Source organism: Strix uralensis, chromosome 2 (assembly GCF_047716275.1).
Source record: "Strix uralensis isolate ZFMK-TIS-50842 chromosome 2, bStrUra1, whole genome shotgun sequence".
Taxonomy (NCBI): Eukaryota; Metazoa; Chordata; class Aves; order Strigiformes; family Strigidae; genus Strix; species Strix uralensis.
Window position 1 is genome coordinate 62,446,633 of NC_133973.1, and position 20,391 is coordinate 62,467,023.

At 40.2% G+C, this 20,391-nt stretch overlaps 1 protein-coding gene across 8 annotated transcripts in view; it reads right to left on the minus strand.

Annotated features, from left to right (window-relative positions):
* JADE3 (jade family PHD finger 3) overlaps positions 1-20,391 on the minus strand; it is a 66,876-nt gene that overhangs the window by 4,914 nt on the left and 41,571 nt on the right. For 7 of the 8 annotated variants that reach the window (XM_074858953.1, XM_074858952.1, XM_074858949.1 and 4 more), the window contains 7 exons: positions 16,661-16,818; positions 14,601-14,791; positions 12,106-12,317; positions 9,384-9,551; positions 4,475-4,591; positions 3,534-4,007; positions 30-147 (listed from right to left, as the gene is read on the minus strand). In XM_074858953.1, the coding sequence (XP_074715054.1) occupies positions 30-147; positions 3,534-4,007; positions 4,475-4,591; positions 9,384-9,551; positions 12,106-12,317; positions 14,601-14,791; positions 16,661-16,818 (1,438 nt within the window). Of the gene's footprint in view, positions 1-29; positions 148-3,533; positions 4,008-4,474; positions 4,592-9,383; positions 9,552-12,105; positions 12,318-14,600; positions 14,792-16,660; positions 16,819-16,968; positions 17,032-20,391 lie in introns of those variants that run through there. The other variant, XM_074858957.1, reaches the window with a different exon arrangement.

The window sequence follows — 20,391 nt, forward strand, 5'->3', positions numbered from 1 at the left end:
TTGTAAATATTTTACATTTATGTGATTACCTGCAGCAATTTCCTGATTAATGAGCTGGACTTGCAAATTGAAGACCTGTTCATGTACTTTACTGTGAGACAACTTCAGTTTCTCTCTCCTGCTTACCATGTAGCAGAGATTTCTTACCTGCGGAAAAACAACAGAAGACTTAATAGACAACAGGAAAATAAATCCTGACATAGTTAAACAAAGTGCATCAACAACAGAATTGAAACAACATTATGTGCAAAATCCCTTGGCAAAGTTTTTGTGAATATTACTGAACGTATGTAACTATGAATTAAAAAAAGTATCATGGATTTTTTTAAATTGCCAATTTAATGAATCCCTTGAATATATTCTGCAAGACAGCAGAATATCTTTTCATCTGTAAGGACAGTGAATGAACACAAAATTCCAGTCAAAAGGCAAGTAAGTAATTTCTAAGACTTGCTCGTCTGTAAGTCTGCTTCCACTATATACAATGCCAGGCATGTTACTTCCCACCATACTGGATTATCCCAGAATTTCCCTGCAAAATGTTTCATAGAATGATTTTTAACAGCTAAACTATGTTTGTTTCTGCTAAAATTATTGCAGCATTACAAAGTAATACTTTTTACAAAGCTACCCAAGAGAGCCGGCCTGTTTGGACCACAACTAACATGCAGATCACCTCTACAAGAACACTCTGGCTTGTAAAATGTACACGTTTAACCATTTCTTTTCCAACTCCATTGCATTGACTCATGAAGTTCAACAAGGCCAAGTGCAAGGTCCTGCACATGGGTCAGGGTAATCCCCAGAATCAATACAGGCTGGAGGGATGAATGGATTGAGAGCAGCCCTGCAGAGAAGGACTTAGGGGTAACTGGTGGATGAAAAACTGGACATGAGCCAGCAATGTGCACTTGCAGCCCAGAAAGCCAACTGTATCCTGGGCTGCATCAAGAGGAGTGTGGCCAGCAGGTAAAGGGAGGTGATTCTCCCCCTATACTGCAATCTGGTGAGACCCCACCTGGAGAACTGTGCCCAGCTGTGGGGGCCCCAGCCTAAGGACATGGACCTGCTTGAGTGTGTTCAGAGGAGGGCCACAAAGATAGACAGAGTGCTGGAACCTCTCTCCTCTGAAGAAAGGCTGAGAGTGTTGGGTTTATTCAGCCTGGAGAAAACTCTGGGGAGACCTTACTACAGCCTTTTTTTATATGAAAGGGCATTGTAAGAAAGACAGGGAAAGATAAGGGCCTGTAGTGACAGGACAAGGGGCAACAGTTTTAAACTGAAGGGAGGTAGGTTTAGATTGGGCATAAGGAAGACAGTTTTTACAGTGAGGATGGTGAGACACTGGAACAGGTTTCCCAGAGAAGCTGTGGATGTCCCCTCCTTGGAAGTGTCAAGGTGAGGTCAGGCACAGCTTTGAGCAACCTGATCTCATGAAAGATGTCCTTGCCCACGGCCAGAGGGTTGGATTAGATGATCTTTAAAGATCCCTTACAGCCCAAACAATCCTGTGATTCAGTTCCACATAATTTTCTTTTCACTACTTGTTTGAATTAATAGCAACATTTCCACCTAATGTAATGAGAACAGGAAGAGACACTGCAAGTTCTTGATAAACACTTAAAAGAGCTTCCAGAACACAGAAACAGTGTAGGGTCTGGTTGAAAGATATTTGCCAAACATACTTCCTCCGGCACTCAACTCCATCTGTTCAGAACTGGAATCTCTCTCCAGAAAGGAAATTCCAAGATTCCCAAATTTATATTCATTCCAAGATATAACTGAATAGAACGTCTTGTGGCAGGAGAAGTTCAGAGACTTTGAGACAGATGTTTCAAACCATGAATTACCTCCACTCAGAATAAGTACATCAATTTCAAGAAAATTTGATGCAAACCAACCACTCAAAAAGCTTGAAATAGTCTCTTGAAAGAAAAAAACACCCCAAAATCCCAACCCTCCATTTGAAGCATGTTATGGGTTTTTAAAGTTTTTTTGAAATAAGGATCCACAATATCCAAAGTAGTCCTAGAAAAGGAGACCCAAAATTGATTATGACTAGATTCAAGACAACAGTTACACTAACAAGTGCAAATCTTGGCTTCACCACTCATCTCCTTGTATTTTCATGTTCCTCTCTCCCCAGTATAGTTTTCCCTTTGGTTACAACACTATTTACTCTCTTCTACTTTTCCTATTCCTCTCCAATGTCTCTGAATCACATTTAGCACATCTACTTTCTTTTGTTACCTTTTTTACATTCACTACCTATCCCTAAGCTCTTGAAAACTGCAGGTGATCACTAGCCAACAGGCCAACCTAATGGGCAGCCTGAGTGGTAACAAGCCTGGCTTCCTCCTCCATCAGCTGCCACAAAAAGGCACTCTGTATGCCTTCCTAATAAATTCCTGCTCTGAATTTTGCTGATGGATTCCATCTTTTCAGACTACCAGCTAGCTGGCAATCTGGTAGGAGCCCAGGTAGCTACTGATAAAAAGATAGTTTTCTCTTCCTCGTTCTCAGTAAAGCCACAAGCAGTGGTAGACTCAGTGGGTAATTTTCAGATCAGTAACCAACCGTAGCACCTAAGGCAGCTACGTGCAGTGAAAGCACCCAGGTCAAGAGAGTGACAAGTGATTCAGCCTGCCCGCTACCTGGGACTAGCTGACACCAGCACACTTCCGGGGAAGAGAGGTGAGTAAGACTCCTGAATCAGATGTCACAGGAAGTGATCTGAGTACAGGCCAGAATTCTTCTTGTCTGTGTGTGGAGCCAAAAAGTCACTGTGGAAGTTAACCATCTAGGACTTCACCTACTTACCTTCAAACCATGAGGGTGAGAAGCTCTGCTTTAATATGTTTTTAGGATTCTACAAAAGCTTAATGCACACTCACCAAAGAATACTTACTGCTTTACCTAGGCAGACTGATTTTTCCAAACCCAGAATTGGCTAATAGTTACTGTTCTATTATAACCATAACAAAACACCTTTTTAATTACAAACCAAGAGTCCCTCCATCCCAAGACAGAAGGTGAAAGATAAGAATTTGTTAAGCCTGCCCCATTCCTTTCCTGTTTGCAGTTACTTTTGTTTAATGAAAGTATTTTTTTTTTGTTATTGAATCTGTACCACTAGCAATTACTACAGATGGATCAAATAAATTTACTCAATTATTTTAAACATTTACTCAATTGAAGTTGAAATCAAAGAGTCAATTTGCAAATATGTCCACTGTGCATGGAAACATGCATCTTAAAATACACAAAGGAATAACCTCTAAGCAAGTCAGGAAGCACTCCTTTCACACTGGATCTCCCACTGGACTGAGAAGGGACAGTTCCTGAAAGTCTCTGCAGCAGGCAGTGCAGCAAATCAAAAGACTGGAGTTGAAGACCTCACTTTTTTTTTTTTTTTTAAATTATTATTTTTTAAATCATCTCCCTGTGCTTACCCCATTCCCATTTTCATCCACAAACAAAGACCATGCTCACCTGCAAATAGTTTTTCAAAACTTTACCAGTTAAATTCTTACCCTCTCTAGGTCCTGCCTCAAATGCATAAACATCCTCATGCGAGTATGAATGCTATCTTCTTTTGGCTGCACCAAGCCATTTTCTTCATCCTCCTTGGGAGGAAACAATGGTTTGTTAAAGTTACTTTTTCGCTTTAATTTCCAGTAATTGTAGATGAAATCTACAGCAAGTTTAGGAAGGCCCAGTTCTGCTGCAACATCCTCCACTTTAACTAGTGAATAAAACTCTTCTTCCAGCTCTCGGAGTTTCTGGGCTCGCAAACTGGTTTTCTCGCTCTCTGTTTGCTTCTGGTCTGACATGCTCTTGGGGTGCTCATCAACATCAGGCAGCGAATTCTGTTTGTTCTTGCTGTGCTTTAGACAATATGACTTGAACTTGACCTCATCCCCATCATCCAGGATAGTCTTCATCTCTAAACTATGCTCAAAGGCACAGGTGACATGAAAGGCAGTGATGCAGCTTTTCACGGAGCACTATAGCCAAAATAAAACAAAAATCCTCAATCACCAACAGTAGGAACAAACCAGAGAAAAGGACAGAATTATCTTAATTACATGAAAGTCCATCCCTACAAAAACATATTTCCTAAGCACTCTCAAAAATATCTGTTGATCTCTCTGAAGTTGGTATCACCCGATTTAGTATTTTCTTGTTTGTGAACAGTGTTCAACGGAAGGACCTTTCTATCCATCTCTGACCCACACAGCAGCAGTCCTTACACATCTCAGCCTTATTCAGAAGAAGGCAACTCAGACCAACTCCTCAATCTCTGTGCTAGTGAACTAATTTGACAGCAAACAGCTATGAAGAAGCAGGCATCGATCCAACCTTCATCTGCATTGTAAAGTATCTCCGAACACGGGAAGAACAAAATGCAAAACTGGTATTGCCCCTCTCACATAGGCTCACCACACAGAGTCACCACAGGACAAGTACGTACCTGAATGCAAGCACCGGTTTTCAGTTTGCATAAACTACACACTAGAGCCCATCGACTTGGTGGAATGTGAGACACCTTTGTGATCGGCTCCATCCTTTCTGGGCAAGCAATACTAACCTGTAAACAAACAAAAAAAAAAGCATGGAAGGCACTTGCCAACGCAATAAAAACAAGCTCTCCATTAATACCAGAAGAAGAAATATGACGACGCATTTATCTCACTGTGAGATCTCTATGTGTTCATACTTCTCAGCAAGGGATCCTAGAAGATCCCACATGAAAATATTAATGTGGAATACTACTAGTTTAACCTGGTGGCTAAAAGTTGCAATTCTTCAAAACACTTGAGGGATCTACAGCATGCCTTGTCAAGAACCAGTTGAGAAACTGCAGTAAATAATGCTTATTTCCTTTCCTTTTTTTTTTTTTTTTTTTTTTTAATATTTCCTGTGTGGCTTTAAAAGGTCTAACTTAAAAAGTACCAAAATACAAGCTACTCAGAACAAAATAGGAACACCTATACTTACCTGAAAAGTTCCTTCTTTAAGATCCACAGATCTGCTACACTAGATACTGCTACCAGCTCACAATTTGGGGCAGACCAGATCTATCAGTCAGCAGCCAGGGAAAGCCTCACTTCTCAGCTCTGCCCTTCCACTGAGCGCTCCCAATGCAAGAGACAATTCTAATACACTTTCCTAGCTATGGATGGACTGTCCTCCATAATTTGGACACCAAACCAGACATAAATTATCTCTGTAGGCATCCCTGAACCACTCCTGACAGACAGGATTTATCCAAGGGTAGAAAACAAAAAGTTGGCGAGCTCTGAATGATGAACGTGCAGAACTGGGCCAGTATGAGAATGGCACATGGCAAAAGATTTCAGCGAGATGACTGTTCTGTCCCAAGAATGCCAGTCTCCAAAAGCTTGGATTTTGATGCTTACACAGCACTTTTTGAATTTAGCAGTTGTATGCTTTGGAGGGCTACCTGCCTGAAGCAGATATGCAATGTTGATTCTAGCTAGGAAGATCTCCACACTTTCCATGAACAATTCACCTTAACAGAGCAGACCTGTATTTCGTGGTGGGATAGGGGCCTCTTCTCATAGGGGTCAGATCTAAGAATTCAAAGAAGGGAGGTTCCTAGGTCATGCTCTGTGAGGCCAAAATAAAGCTGATTTCTCAAGAAAGGAATTAAGGCTGAGATTTGAGCAGCAATTTTTTTTTTTTCTAGAAAACTTCAAGAGCTTTATACTACAGTAATTTTCATAGATTAACTCCATAATAAGACTTTCCTAGGGAAATCCAGGTTCTATGAATTAGTTTAACATGCCATAATTAAACCATTGACTTTACAAGAGTCAGTAGACTAAGCTGAATGTCCTAGTTTCCCTTTGGAGGTACATCAACAATCACTTGATACACTTACTCATTTTAAAGCCTGCTTAATCACTGAGGAGGAAAGGCTTTGCTTCAGTACACCTACTCTGAGAGGTACACTTACCCAAAGATAGCAGCACTACATTCATCAAGTCTGGGAGTCATGGCTGCTGTGCTCAAACTGAGTATTTTTGCTATTCTCTCCTTATCATTGCATTGCTCTAAGGATCATTTAAGTAGGTGGAAAAGACATCTTTGCAAGAGATTATTTGGTTCATCATTTCCACACTTAAAAAAAGTTGATCAGTAGTTCATGAATTAATAACATAAATTGACTCAAATAAGATTTATATTTGTTATAGTACTTCACCCTCTGATCCCCCAACTGCAAGCCACATCATCTGGAACGTACTGAGGTCAACCTGCGGCATGGTATTTCCAGAAGTGTCCATTAGGAAGATAGTGAGATGCTTCAGAGAGGGTCCAGATTTTACCAGACAAGAAGAACAGGCAGGCAATATGTGATACCCTTATCAAGTAGAGATGACAATCAATTTAATCTGTTGTGGCCTTCCTATAAATTGGTAGGAAAGCAACAAAGCTGTCCCTGAAACACTTGAATGGTTCCACAGAATCATGTCCAGCACTCCTTAAACATCATCAAATGTAGCTTTTTTGCTTCCAAAATGAAAGAGTCTTTCATCAACCTAACTTGACCTTGCTCAAAACAGAGCTGGTTACAAGTTGCATAGGTATTTCTGAAACAGTATTGTATAAAGATTGAATGCAATTCTTGTCCCAGTTACCACTACACTAAGCAGCAAGAATTCCTTTAGGAATTAAGGGACTCTAACAACTTGTCAGGTTTTCCTTTCAAAAAGAATCTTCAGTGAATTTTTCTGGAGACTGAGTAACACTAGCTTTCCACCAGGCTTCCCGGCAGAAGCTGGGAACTGACACAGACCTTCTCCCTGTCCCTCTCTGCCCTGTTTAGTGCCCTCCCTTTTCCTTCCCCTGAGGGGACTCATATGGTCAGGGAACATTTATGTTGGAAATACTGTTCATTCAGCTTGTAATGCTGCCTGTTTATATTACCCCACTTTGTAAAAGCACAAAGAGGCACTTACAGAGTCAGGTGCAATTTATTTATCCTGGCCTCATGCTGCCTGCATGTTTCTGATATTCAAAGAGAGGAGTCAAGGCAAAGTCTGTTTGAACTTCGCTGCTCACAAGGGATCCAGAGAGCAGAGAGGCCAGCCTTTTAATTCCCCAAAACCTCCCATCCCAAAGCAGAAATTATCCATCTGCAGTAACATGTAGCTGTTTTGTTATTTCTTCACCTTGTATCAGGTTAAATTTCGACTGCTACACTCTGAAAAACTTTTAGGAGTGGGAGAGAATGAAGACAGTGGGTTATTGAAGCCTCTTCTCTGCCACTGTTACACATGAACTGCCATCTCGATTGTTGCCCTGCTGTCTTCTGCTAACCTGCCATTGCAGCTGCAGCAGTGCAATGATCTGCATCAGTGGCTGGGAAGGGCAGCCCAGCAGCTGGAGCATGGCCACTCACAACACCAGCTAAGGATAGTCAATTTTATACCCTTCCAGTTGTAGGAAGGAAAAATAACTTTCTGCTTCAGCTGACACCACACTGACTGTAATGGGTTATCTAAGGCAGAGAAAAACCTTGAATCTCAAAACACTTGGTATAAGTTTTCTGGTCTCAGTGTTTATTATTTTTTATTTTTTTTAAAAGAATGCCTTTTCAGAAAACATGAAATAGACTACACATTTACACTAAAAGACAATACAGACAGAAGAATAAAAGGATATAAACCAACAATGAGTACACTTTGGAAAGTAAAAACCTTCAAATGTCCCAATCAGTCAAGTAAGAGTCAAGAAAGCCTTTTGACAGCAGTAGCTCACAAGGAAGGAAGAAAAAACATTTTAAGACAGTGCTGAATGAGTTAATGAAGGAAAATACCTGGTGCAATTGCCTGCAACAATGTTAGCCTATACCTGGTGACTCATGAAGTCCCTCTCTTTGAACCTTTTACCACAAGGCACAGACATGTTTATGGCCCACTCCTCTCTGCATTCTGCCTTGCTCCATTTTGTTAGGGCCACAAGACGAAACGGCAGTGACTTTATAATTCATAACACTGGGATTTAAGCACTGCCACCTGGGTGCTCCCCCAGCAGCTTCTCTCCCTCAACTGGAGGGAGGTGGCCAGGCAGGAAGGCCGAGTGTGCTCCCTGCCCTGCTGTCACCTGCTTCCCAAACCTGCTGGTTCCTCTTCTGCTGGTGAGAGCATCCAGGCAACCACATGCAGAAATGACCTCTTAGGAAAACCAGTCTGCTCAGAGCCAGGAGAGCTTCCAGCCAAGATACTTCGTAAGTACAGGAGAAGTCAGGAGATTTTTTTTTTTTCTAAATTTTAAAATAAATAAATCTTTTGGTTTTTTTCTCAAACCTTTTCTCCTTAAAGGTGGAAGAGATGCCAGGAACTACAAGCAGGCCTGAAAGGAAAAGTGCAACTGCAAACCTCCTTGAAAAGCAGATATATGCCTGAGACAGAGCTAGGAATTACACATTGCATGTGGTTGCTATGCTAAAAAAAAAATTAAAATACTCAGAATCTTAACATCTTCCTCAAAGTTTTGCAAACGTGAGGCCTGGCTGTGCTTGGGAGCAGAAGATTCAGAAAATAAGGCATCCATCCCCCCTGATGTCACGGTGCCGACAGATCTGGCTACCGCCTCGCGTTAAACCACCCACTGTAACGGATTTGCAGATCTTACCAGAAAGAAAACAGAAATATTCCAAGTACAAATTAAACACAAACCCCACCTATACATGAGTGAACGTTCCAATTTACAGAATTAAACTGTGATGCTAAACTTGATTCAAAATGGAAGAAGTGTAAAGCTTCATTATGAAACTCTCATTATATATAGGCACAGATATATCAAAAAAGCCTTTACTTGGAAAATGTAACATAGAAGATAAAAAGCCTCATCTCCCCACCGTTCGGAAAACTTTTAGTTCAAAAAACACCTTAACTACGAATCTTAAAATCCATCCTACACAAATAATGCAATGGGAGGGTTCTTTAAATTAAAAAAAAAAAAAGAAAAAAGAGAGCAGATGGATGTATTCATGCAAATCATACACCTAACTGAGCACACAAATTCATCAGAAAATAAGAGAGACAATGAAGCTGCAATTGTACAGTGAACATTAGCTTACATCAGTAACCACTTCTAGCAGGTCGCTCAGATACCATACGACACCAAGAAGTGACTGCTGAGTAAATGGAGGGAACAAAGTGATTAATTAATGGAACATAAGCTGGACTCTCTCCCAGTCTTCACAGACTGTGCAGACTCATCAGAATAAAGCTTGGTATTAAGCCAGACAGATACCTTAAATCACGAGAATGTAAAAAAGGCAGAGGAGGGAACGAGAAGGAAGAAGACAGAAAGGAGTCGATACAAAAGAGACAGAAATTAGGTTTTACCTCTGGAATCCAGAGAGCACAGCTCACATGTGCCCACTTGGTCCCTGTCCTGGTAGCTTTCATGGCACCTCCTCTTTTGGGACACAGGAGGCACTGAGGATGTATTCCCAGGACGCATGTGCGACACAACCAGCTCCCTTCAGGTACTTTTAAGATTCCATAGCAGGCCTTGGAGGAAAACAGGTATTGAGATCATTGTGCTGAAACAATTTCACACATGAGCATTACTATTCATACGGAGCAAAGTTTTCAAACAATAAAGGCACCGTTTGGCCTTCACTTAATCCTTCTCTAAATTCTTCACCTCAAAATGAGTCAAGTGATCAAAGAGGTAAACAGCCTCTAAAGCAAAGTCTTTTTATGCCAGTTTCTTTTTAAAACATGTGCTGGTATTATTTGTTTATAGTGTAAAACATACCCATTGTGACTGCACAACACCACTGGTGTTAAGAACCTTTGTCTTTGCTTTTAGTGACTTTTGAATTTCTGAAGCAAAAACGGTAGACAGTTCTTTAAGTTGGCTTCTGCATCTAATCCTTTAAAAAAAAAAATAAGTCACAATTTCCTACTGCTAATAACTTTATACTCTAACATAATTCTATTTAGATGTGAAGGGATATGAGCTGTTTGACTGAAGACCGTTTCCTGCAACATTAAATTACCTTTGTGGTTACAGTTCTGTGAATTGTTTGTTACTTTAAATATTTATATAATATCGCAACAAAAATCATGGCATATACCACAATTACAAGGTGCTGGGTTTTATGCCTGAGTATTGCACTTAACCCCTCAGAAAATGAGAAATTTGTTAAGTTTTGCTAGGTTTGAGAATTAAACAAAAAAGAAGAAGAAATGAAAAAAAAAAATCAGTCTGCTTTTTGATTCAAATTCCTAGCGGTTCTAGATATATCATGCTGTACACACATACACATATATTAAACTGATTGTATCTGAAACCACTGGCTGCCACCAAGGTCTAATTCCACTCAACTGCTTCAAATAAAGGTTTTATCAAAAGGGTGGCTTTCGGGGGAAATCCCACCATTCCTAACACCTTCTCTGGGAACAGTAACTCTAAAAGCCTCAACAGAATAGGATCATTAGCTGTAACATCTTTCTGATTCAAATCCAGTATAAACTTCCCACACTTGCCCTCCCAGCCTCCTGATGATAAGATCTCAGTATTTAATATGAAGTATATCAGAAAACATTGCACATTTATGTCAGGCTTGTAGAAAGGGGGACTTTCCCGAATTAAATTCTGCAGGACTGACTAACCTAAATGCTATTTTGATGTGATGACTGCTGTAAAACCCCAACAGGGGGAGCTGTAATCTAAATTTTACAAGTGATTTTTTTTCTTTCGTTCCCACCAGCATTCTTTCTATTACTAAAGCAGAAGTGGCATTACACTTAAGATCACATTTTGGAAACGGACTGAAACTATTGTCAAATTTAATCCAACTAATAAATGGAGGAGGCCTAGACTACTAAACCAGTAACTTCACAATGGGCTTGAGCCAGCATGATAGGTCACCATGAAGGAGAAAATTTCTCACACTCCTCCTTCCCCACCCCCCTCTCCAAACTGTGTGATGACAAACAGATCTGACGCTGCTTGGTGAACCAGAGCTGATCTAGATTAAAAATCAAATTAGTAGTTGTTGTTAGGATTAGCTCTAGCCCAGACACACTCCCCAGTTTGTTTCAGGCAGATCTGGCACAGGGAAGGGTCAGGAGCAAGAAGGCAGCAGGCCATCAGCTCAAGCTCAGCTGTCAGCAGGCAACCATGAGCCTTTGACTGCAAATTCATCATTACTTTCAAACAGGCACAAGCAGGGGCTGAAGCAGGCAGCCCAGCTGCTGGCCGCATTCCTGTCACTGGCCGTGTTACTCGCACTCAGGCTCACATGGCTGCTTCACGCAGTGAATCAGATCAGGAAAGCAGTCGGGCTGGAAGCCAGCCCACTGCAAGCAGGGAGATGACAGGTCCTTTTTCAGCCAGATATGTTTTCCAAGTATTACTTGCAATCAGTACAAAAATATATTTTTTTAAAAAATCTTCTTAGTATCTTTTCAATTTATAGCAAAAACCCCTTCCAGAAACAGGACGCATAAAAACCACAGGATTCATGTCCTTTTTTTGATTACAAGGATAGCCCTGCCTGACTATGCTGAGCTCAGTCAGTGTAAAGTCTTAGCTACATCTGAAACGCTATAAATGTGAGCAACACTCAGACTGAGAGCACAGTTATCACAGGTGCTTATGCCTTCTAAAAAAAGATCAATCTGTTAAAGCATCTGCACGTGGCTTCAAATTTGGACAGTCTGTGTCAGTCCAATTAACTAATCAGTCAAGGAGGAAAAACCCCAGCTCTGAAACAAATGACCTTTAGATCCTTCACAAATAGGCAAGCCAGCATTTCCTGCCCTGTTTATCTTCAAAAGCAGGTTTAATAATAGGGGAAAAATTGTTTATGGTCACAGAGGAAGTACCTGCAAGTCCCAAGAACATATTTTGTGTTCCTATTAGACTGTAGATGTCCACATTTTTACTATGCTAGGCCACTTAATCTACTGTAACTGTCAGGGTACAAAAATTCAACTTAGTATTATAACACCCTTCACAAACAGAAAATCACAAAGCCCTCAGTTCAAATTCCAGACTTCCCAAGGTAAACTAAGACCACAGGACAGCGTCAACATTTCTGCATGCACTAACCTGATGGACACAGATATTACACTTGTCACAAAACACCATGTCATTCCCATCTTCACTGTCAGGGGACCGGCACACGTCACAGATGACATCTTCATCATATTCAATACCCAATCCTTCCTCAGTCTCAATAGCATGATTCATGTTCTCATGACAGTGCCGTTCCAGCACTTCAATTGTCTTTTCCATTGTGTTTTCATCCAGGGGCCCGCATCCTGCAACACAGAATAGGGAAAGGGAATTAGAGGACAATCAGGTGCCTCTGACTGAGTCTGAGATGCAGGAAGACAGAAGGACGACTTCTAGCAACTAAAGCAGTAGACATAGTGTCTTCTCTCCCATCATGCATACTAAAAATAAAAAATAAAATAAAAATAGAAAACCTTTTTCACTCACTGGCTAATTGTAGCATTATTTTATAAATACAAGTAGCTACTACTGGAGTAAAAGTTTAAGTTGTGCATAAAACACAAGACTTAAAGAAAATACTACAGCATAAAAGACAGACAACAGTTGCTCTAACTACTAGCTGCTCCCATACAAGCCTTCCTCCACCTCCATCATTTTAAGAAACACTAATGACATCCAAAATCACACACAATGTTCTTCTGAAGACTAACTCCCTAGGAAATAAAACTTACCAAGAACACTTTAGATCTTATCATGATACAGAAGTTGCCACCACCCGGTACCATCCAGTACACTACTTGAGTGATCAGCATGATGGTTATGAAAAGTGTTTTTATTGTTTTGTTGGGCTTTTAAAAATAAAATAGTAGCTAAATATACTGTTGGCAATCCATACTATCTGTTCACTTGAACACTACACATGCTATATACACTTAGCACTACTCAAACTTTGTGTAAACAGAACCAATTAAAAAGGATTTGTTATGAGACTGGTCCAGCTTGCAGCTTCAGGATGTACGCTGCATAAGAAACCCTACGTTGTTCACAACTACAAGAAATCTCCAAACTGCATCCTCTCAAAATCCTCAGTCAAAAATGATGCTGCTGTCCGCAGTCTCCACTATTTACTCAGACCTTTAAAGCCTGGGTTATTCATGTAACATTAGTATCAGAGGCTAACATTTTAACTGCTGGACACTGCTGGACTATGCACAAGAGTATGGCTACTAATTTTAATTCCTTGTTGCAAATGATAAACAGGGAGATAGAAAAGATGACTGCTGATAAAAAGTGCCTTCTGCTATTAACCTGGTCTCTCTGATGCCTGAATATTTTCTCACTCCCCATGTTAAAAGAATCGCAGAATTATTCAGGTGGGGAGGGACCTTCCAAGGGGTCCAGCTCAGTCCCTGGCTCCAAGCAGAATCAACAGTTAATCTAGACAAGGTTGTTGCTCAAGACATATGTCTAGTCAGGTCTTAAAAAACCTCTATGGATGGAGATCTGCCCCCCAGAAAAGCTAACAGCTTTTGCTAACAGCATCCCTGTATGACTGGGAAGCTTGTCCTTGCTTCTACCTCTTACATACATCCTTCAGCACTGGAGCTCAGGTATGAGTTCCCTCCTTCACCAAGCTGGTCTCCCTCCTGACACATCTACTAGTTTTCATGAATGTCTGGATGGATCTTTCTTGTGCTTGGAGGAGACTGTCCTTAAAGTCCAACTAGCTCTCTTCAGCAGTTCTGCTCTTCAGAGCTGCCTCCCAGATCCCACCTACCAGTTACCCAAATAAGTAGAAACCTGCTCTCCTGAAGGCCAGGACCAGGAGGCTACTTCCTTTCCTCATTCTCCTCAGGATCTCAGTCATGATTATTTCACAGCTACTACAGCCAATGCCATCATCAATTATCACACCCCTACAGGTTCTTCCTTGTTTGTGAACAGCAAATCCAGGAGACGCCAAGTATCTCCTCCTTTTGCCCACCTGTCCTTCCTAAAGGACCTGAAAACATCCATGGAAGAATGCCAACTACACAGGCAATTCCACCCCAACTCTGTTACTCCAATGATAATGCCATGATTATTTTCCATAGCTCACTCCCCCTCATTGCCCTCTATACCCACAACTTGGATGGAAAAAAGAAAGTTTACTTAGCTGATTTTAAATAGGCTAACATGTGAAACTTAATTACTCTGTTAAGCAACCCAGCATGCAAGCTCCTCAGAACCCTGTATTTGTAGCAATATATGTTCAAGTTTAAGAAATACAAACATCTGCTTTTCCTACATAGAACTTTTAACTTTGGAAGTCCTAAAATTAATTCCACCTGGTGTGGGCTTTTTCTCTCCTGTCTCAGTCTGCGGAAGTTACACATGATTTTGGATGTGAAGAAGTTTTTAAGCACAACAGGTAAAACAAAACATCAACAGTCAAACAATCCATTATTTTAAGCATTTTTACCTCCTGTTTTTCTTAGCATTTCCATTCAATTCTCATTCAGTGATCTTTAAGAGATCTCACACAGCAGACAACTCAAACAACAGAAAATAACTGCTGCTTTTAAAATTAGAATGTGTTGTGAAATTACCCATTTCTGTAAGCTCTTCATTTAGCTCCTGAAGCCAAAAGATGTCCATGTCATCCAAGTCATAGCGACACACAGATTCTGCCAGTTCCAAAATGTTGATGTAACCTGGTTCTGTGGGCTCTTGGCTGGAACAGTGGATGTATTTCCTGGGTCGTGTATACAGTACTTCTTTCACCTTTTCTGCTACAACTCTAAAGTAAAAAAAAAAAAGCTGTAACTCTATTTCTTTAAGATCCATCCTTTAAAGACATGAAATATTTGCTATAAGTGCAAAGAAACCTTGTTTCACAGATCTTAAACTAGTCAGTAAGCGTAGCCAGGCTAGGGAGACAGGATTCTGTAAATGTAGTTTCTTCACACAAAATGTGCTAAGGTTTTCTACGTATACAGAACTCTTTTTAAAATGTAAGGCTGTGCATATGATTTTCAATTTAACAAATGCTACTAGTGCTATGATGCAAGTGGTTTTGAAACCCGCAGAAAGTATTATGCACAAACACTCCTACAATCTTTGTTCTGTATTCTCCTTAAATGATAGAAGGAAATCTTGCCAACTGATTTCTTGAAAATACCAGCTTTTTCACAAAAGCTTAATTTATTCTACTGCAGTGTGTTGTGGGGTGGGGGGGAGAAATGCTTGATCTTCATTTGGGATAAACAGTCTACCCTTATTTTGTAAATGACACTTTATCCACGTTGCAAATGTATTATTTTTGTTATGTAAGAACCATTCTGATGCCAAGCAAAAATGTAAAGTGGAAAAAACAGCTAAAAATCATCCAGGAAGAAGGGGAGAAAAATATTGGTGTTTTCAATCTTTCAATTATTTTAAGAGATAAAACTCAGCATTTGATTAGTAAACTAGCCTATGGGAATGGAAAGACTGACCTTAGCTAGATAAAGTTAATCTCTCTGAATTCAACGCAAGAGGCCCTGCATGTGAAAGGAAGCCAGGGAGATACTGAATGGAACAGTGCCATGCGTGAGCTGCTCCGCATGCTTTCTGGAGCTAAGTCTCCCCAGGACAAGGCGAAAAGAAAAACTGTGGGAAATGAGGCAAGAGGAGGAAAGAAGAACCAGGGAGCAGTCAAGCAGTATCCCACATAATTCTTACTGAACAATGTGAGTTGTCAATGTTAGCACAAACAATGTTCTTCTGCCATTCTTCCTCCCCCTTCACCTTCCTCATTTTTTCCTCTTGTTCCCTTGTGAGCTTTTGTTTTCTCTGGTCCAGCCAAACCTATAGCTATTTTTTCCTCTAATGTAATACTCCTGGTATGAGATGCAATATATTTATTTTTAATAACTTGGTACTGACAATAGCTCCAGTGGAAATTAAATTATGCTGGCATCAGCGCTTTCACTGGACAATTCATTTATCTTCGTCTCAAAGACCATGCTGGCAATAACATTTCTATGTTGAAACACACTCTGTTTCCACCAGGAAGGGTTGTAGGACTACAGTGTTATGTTTTCCTAGTCTAAGTGTAGTGTGAGAGAACGAAAGGTTATTTATCTATCTTCTGAAACTGGGATCACTGAACTTCTATAATGTTAAGCAGCTTTTTGTGGCAAAAGGCAGCAGAAAGGGTTAAAGCTCTAGCAACAATAACCAAAATTAAATTACGTGAACAAGTAAGTAACTTTATCAGGTATCAGTAACTACTGTGTGGGTACTGCTCTACATCATCATGCTTTATAGGGAAGCCTTTCAAGTAACATGTATAAGATGCGGTTTTACTTTTAATTTATTAAACTCACAATACTCAAATGAGAATACAGTTTTTAATCCACATCACTGTGTCACTCAGTAAAACAGATCCCCTTCTTAAACTCACAACGTAGATACTATAACAGCGTACAGACAGAACCAGATCTGGACTGAAGTGCCACAGAAATGTTTTCCAGATTGGTACTTGTTTGGTTTAAGAACATGCCTGAAGGCTGCTACATTGGAGATTTAAATATAATAACATAGAAAAGCTGACTGCATTTAGACAACCTATTTCTGAGAGACCATCTTCTCTAAGTTGATGTTTTGTGCATCTGATTGCCATTACCTGAGAGAAGGCTGTGGAATAGTTTCTGGACTGGCTGGAACTTGAACCCCTTTTTCCCATTCTTGTTTCCATGTGTCCGCAAAGATATAATATTCATCAGGGTTGACATGGTGAGAATCTGGTAGTTTCATGGCACTAATGAGATCCTTGCGGAACACCTGCAAGAAACACCAGGGAAAAGAATGGCTTGAGAGTGTTGTGCTAAAGGAAGCAGTAGGTATTTTTCTTCATCTACACTGAAACAATGCACACACCTCGACAATTTTTTTAAACAGTACCAACACACAAACAAGTGAATTTTAAATTACCTAGATTATTAACTCTCGGTGTATCAGGTACAGTATGACAAGAAGTTTATGCTAACTCCAAACCATGCTGCTGCCCAAAGGCTAAACAGAAGGAAGAAGGCTGTTACAGAAGACCAGGGAAAGGAGGCCTGACTCTGATTTAACACTCCTCACCACATCACTTTCAAACAGTTTATTTTACTTGCCAGTCTGTAGGCTTTACCCCATCTTAGATACAAGGTAGCATATCCTTTTCTTTCACTCAGTTTAGCTACTTTAAACTGTCATGTTCATCATGGGCTACGAACAGTTGCCATGGCGAAACTGATGTATAGGGACTTACTCATTTATTAAAACCACTTGAAGTTTTACCGGTCAGGATCTCCAGGATCAAAGATGAACAGCTGCCTTTGCTGAAACACGAGACCTGTGTTGCTCTGTGCCTGAAACCCAGCGATCCAGGCACAGTGACACAATCAAGCCTCAGCATCTTTTAGCAAAGCTTTAAAATGAGACACGCCATCGTGAAACAAAGCAAACCATCAGTGACAAACCTCCAGCCATAGCATTCAACTCTTGGCTCAAAAGAATTAAGTTTTTACGAGCATGCAAACACAATTATCAGTCATCTCAAAGCTTACTTAATGTCAGTATCTGTGAAATACAGGTGCATACAATTTAAATAAAGGGCATACGTATCCTTTGTGTTTTGTTTTTTTTTTTTTTCCTCTGCTGCTACACTGCACCACTTTAACATTCATAAAAGCAAAACAGTGACTGTGTCTTGGTGTTAGGGAGACATCACAACTAATTAACTGTATTATCATAACGAGAAATCAAATCCTCAAAGGGCAATAAAATGAAACGGAAAATATCCCTGCAATAAGCTGTGGCAGGTTGAACTCTCTTCTTACTAATTCAGCTTTATAGCCAGAAGAGTAATAAAATATCTCAGAGCCAAGTATCTTCGTGTACCCTTTTCAATTTGACAGCACCAGACCGGTTATGCCTACTGCAAAAATTCTCATCTGTTCTTGGAAATCATTAAGTAAACATTATTAAAAAAGGCTCTATGCTAAAAACAGGTAATGAAATAGGCTGCTGGTGACCTGGAACTTCGGTGTTACTTCATTATGTCCTACAACAGCAACGCACGTGGGCTGCCAGGAGAGCAAGCTGACCGAGGGAACTCAAAACCACAGACTCAAGGCTCTCTTATTTGCTACTGATTGTTATCTGCTTTGGTTCAGACCAGACTGTTCACTGTTATCTTCTGTGCAAAACTCCTCTGGTACCTAACAGGCCCGTATTCAAATCTCAGTGACAAGAGTGAAAGCATTAAGACTGCAAGCATCTATTTTTTTCCAAGAAGTATGTGTACACACCAAAAATAAGTGGCATAGATCATTTTACATTTTAAAAGGCATTTTCAGTTCCTGTGTTACAGGTACAGAACCAGGATTATGAGAAATATTAACATGGCACAATCTCAAAGAACTCCAGAAGGAAAAAAATAACACAATAAATGAGAAGTGCAATGTCTGGTTTAATTATCAGAAAAGATATTCCTCAAACCTTATCTGAGGTAAGTGCTTTACAAACTACCTTTTAAGCCACTGACAGAATACAGAAGTGCTTCGTATCAAGCCCACTATTTTTTAAACACTAGATGAAAAATGCTATTAAAGGCATCAGTATTCTAACTACATTGCTTAGCAGCAAATTCATCTTCTGATCATCCATTATGCATGTGAACTGTATCATCTCTAATTTTAGAGCACAAATCCCCTGGAGCATAGACTTTTCTGATGGTTTTTTTGACTGTTGTACAGTACTGACCACACCACAACATTAAGTTCTCTGCTTCAGATTTCTAAAATTTACAATAGAGGTACCACCAATGGTCAAAGATACAAACATAACTGTTGAAACCTTAAGGAACCCCAAAACTCAACCAAGACTTCCTAAGAATGGCCTATTTATACTTGTGATAACAGTGCAACTGAGTATTTCCTGCAGACGCTTGGAATCATTAAAATCTCTAGCTCTCATCATTCTTCATTTCTTCATGTGTGGCCAAGCAGGGTCTTCCAATAGTAAAATACTCTCAGAGGACAATGTATGAGAACACTCACTCGATATTTCCTTTGTTGTGGAAGTAAACCAAAACACCCAGAGGACCCCCAAAGAGAGTTTTTCTGACAAATCAAGTAAATGTCACTTCAGCAGCCAGCCTCAAGGCTACGAACTAAGCCAACTCAACAAAGAGCAGACACACACCTTCAGGATTTAGACAGCCAGCTTTTCCTTGTGGTTGTTTCTTTTTGGACACTTATCTGAAATACAATGCAGCTCCTTTACTAACTGTATCCATAAAGCAATAGCTAGTCCTTTTGGCAAGGACCACCTTCACTTCACTGTTAGCCCATGAAGTGCAGTGGTCACCTTTCAGTCACCCAAAAGCAGTTCTATTTCTTACCATACATAAAACACAACCTTTCAACTTTAGTATCATCTGTAATATCATACATATTGAGAAGACCAGAAAAATGAGGATGCCAGATCTAAGCTAAAAAGGCACTTCCATCCGGACACATGACTCCTCAAGAGTAGGCTCAGCTAGCACTGCGTGTCTTTACCACGCTCGAGAAGGGCCTGGCAGAGCTGAGCGACAACCGATCGCAGCTAGCAGAGCCAGGTCCGTACACACAGGAACGGGAAACTCCCCACTGCTGTAAGCATTCACAGAACTTACTGCATGACGGTGGGGTTTTTAAAAAAAAAAAAAAAAAAAAAAAAAAAAAAAAATCTTTTCAGCAGCTGAAAGCATGAGAGAAGAGATGAGCTTTAGCTCTGCTCACCATGCAAGACTGCTTGGTCTGAACTTGTCATTTCATTTTGCTGCCAGAAATTTTTAGTTTCAGTTGAAGAGGGTGCAGTGCTTTGAGCAAATGATATCAATGAAAAATGTGTTTGCTTATGTACTAGTACTACTACTACTACTAATAGGCATTTTGTTGAGAAACTCCAATAATTATTTCATGCTTTAGAGCTGGAGCTTAAATCTAGAGATCTTGTTCTCTGGTCAAGATTAGCTTTTTGCTCTGCAGTAAAAGTCTGCCTGGATTTGCTGAGGCAATGAGAACTTCCTAGTTGCCTCTGCAAAGATGTGCTGCTGTCTCTAAAGCCTTTAAAAGCCAAATTCTACAAAAATTCTCAAGAAATAAGGATGCTCTGCTCCCTCACAGCACTAACACACCAAGCAACCACAGTATCATGGAGCTGTGGAAGGAAAGATATGGTTTATATGTTTTATTTGTTTTTCAGACATCTGAGTCCTATTTGGAAATTATGTTAGAAGGGTACATCCACGGAAAATTAACTTCTTAGAATCCATTTATAAATGCTTCGCCAAAGGCTGTCTATGACTTTAACCCGAACTCC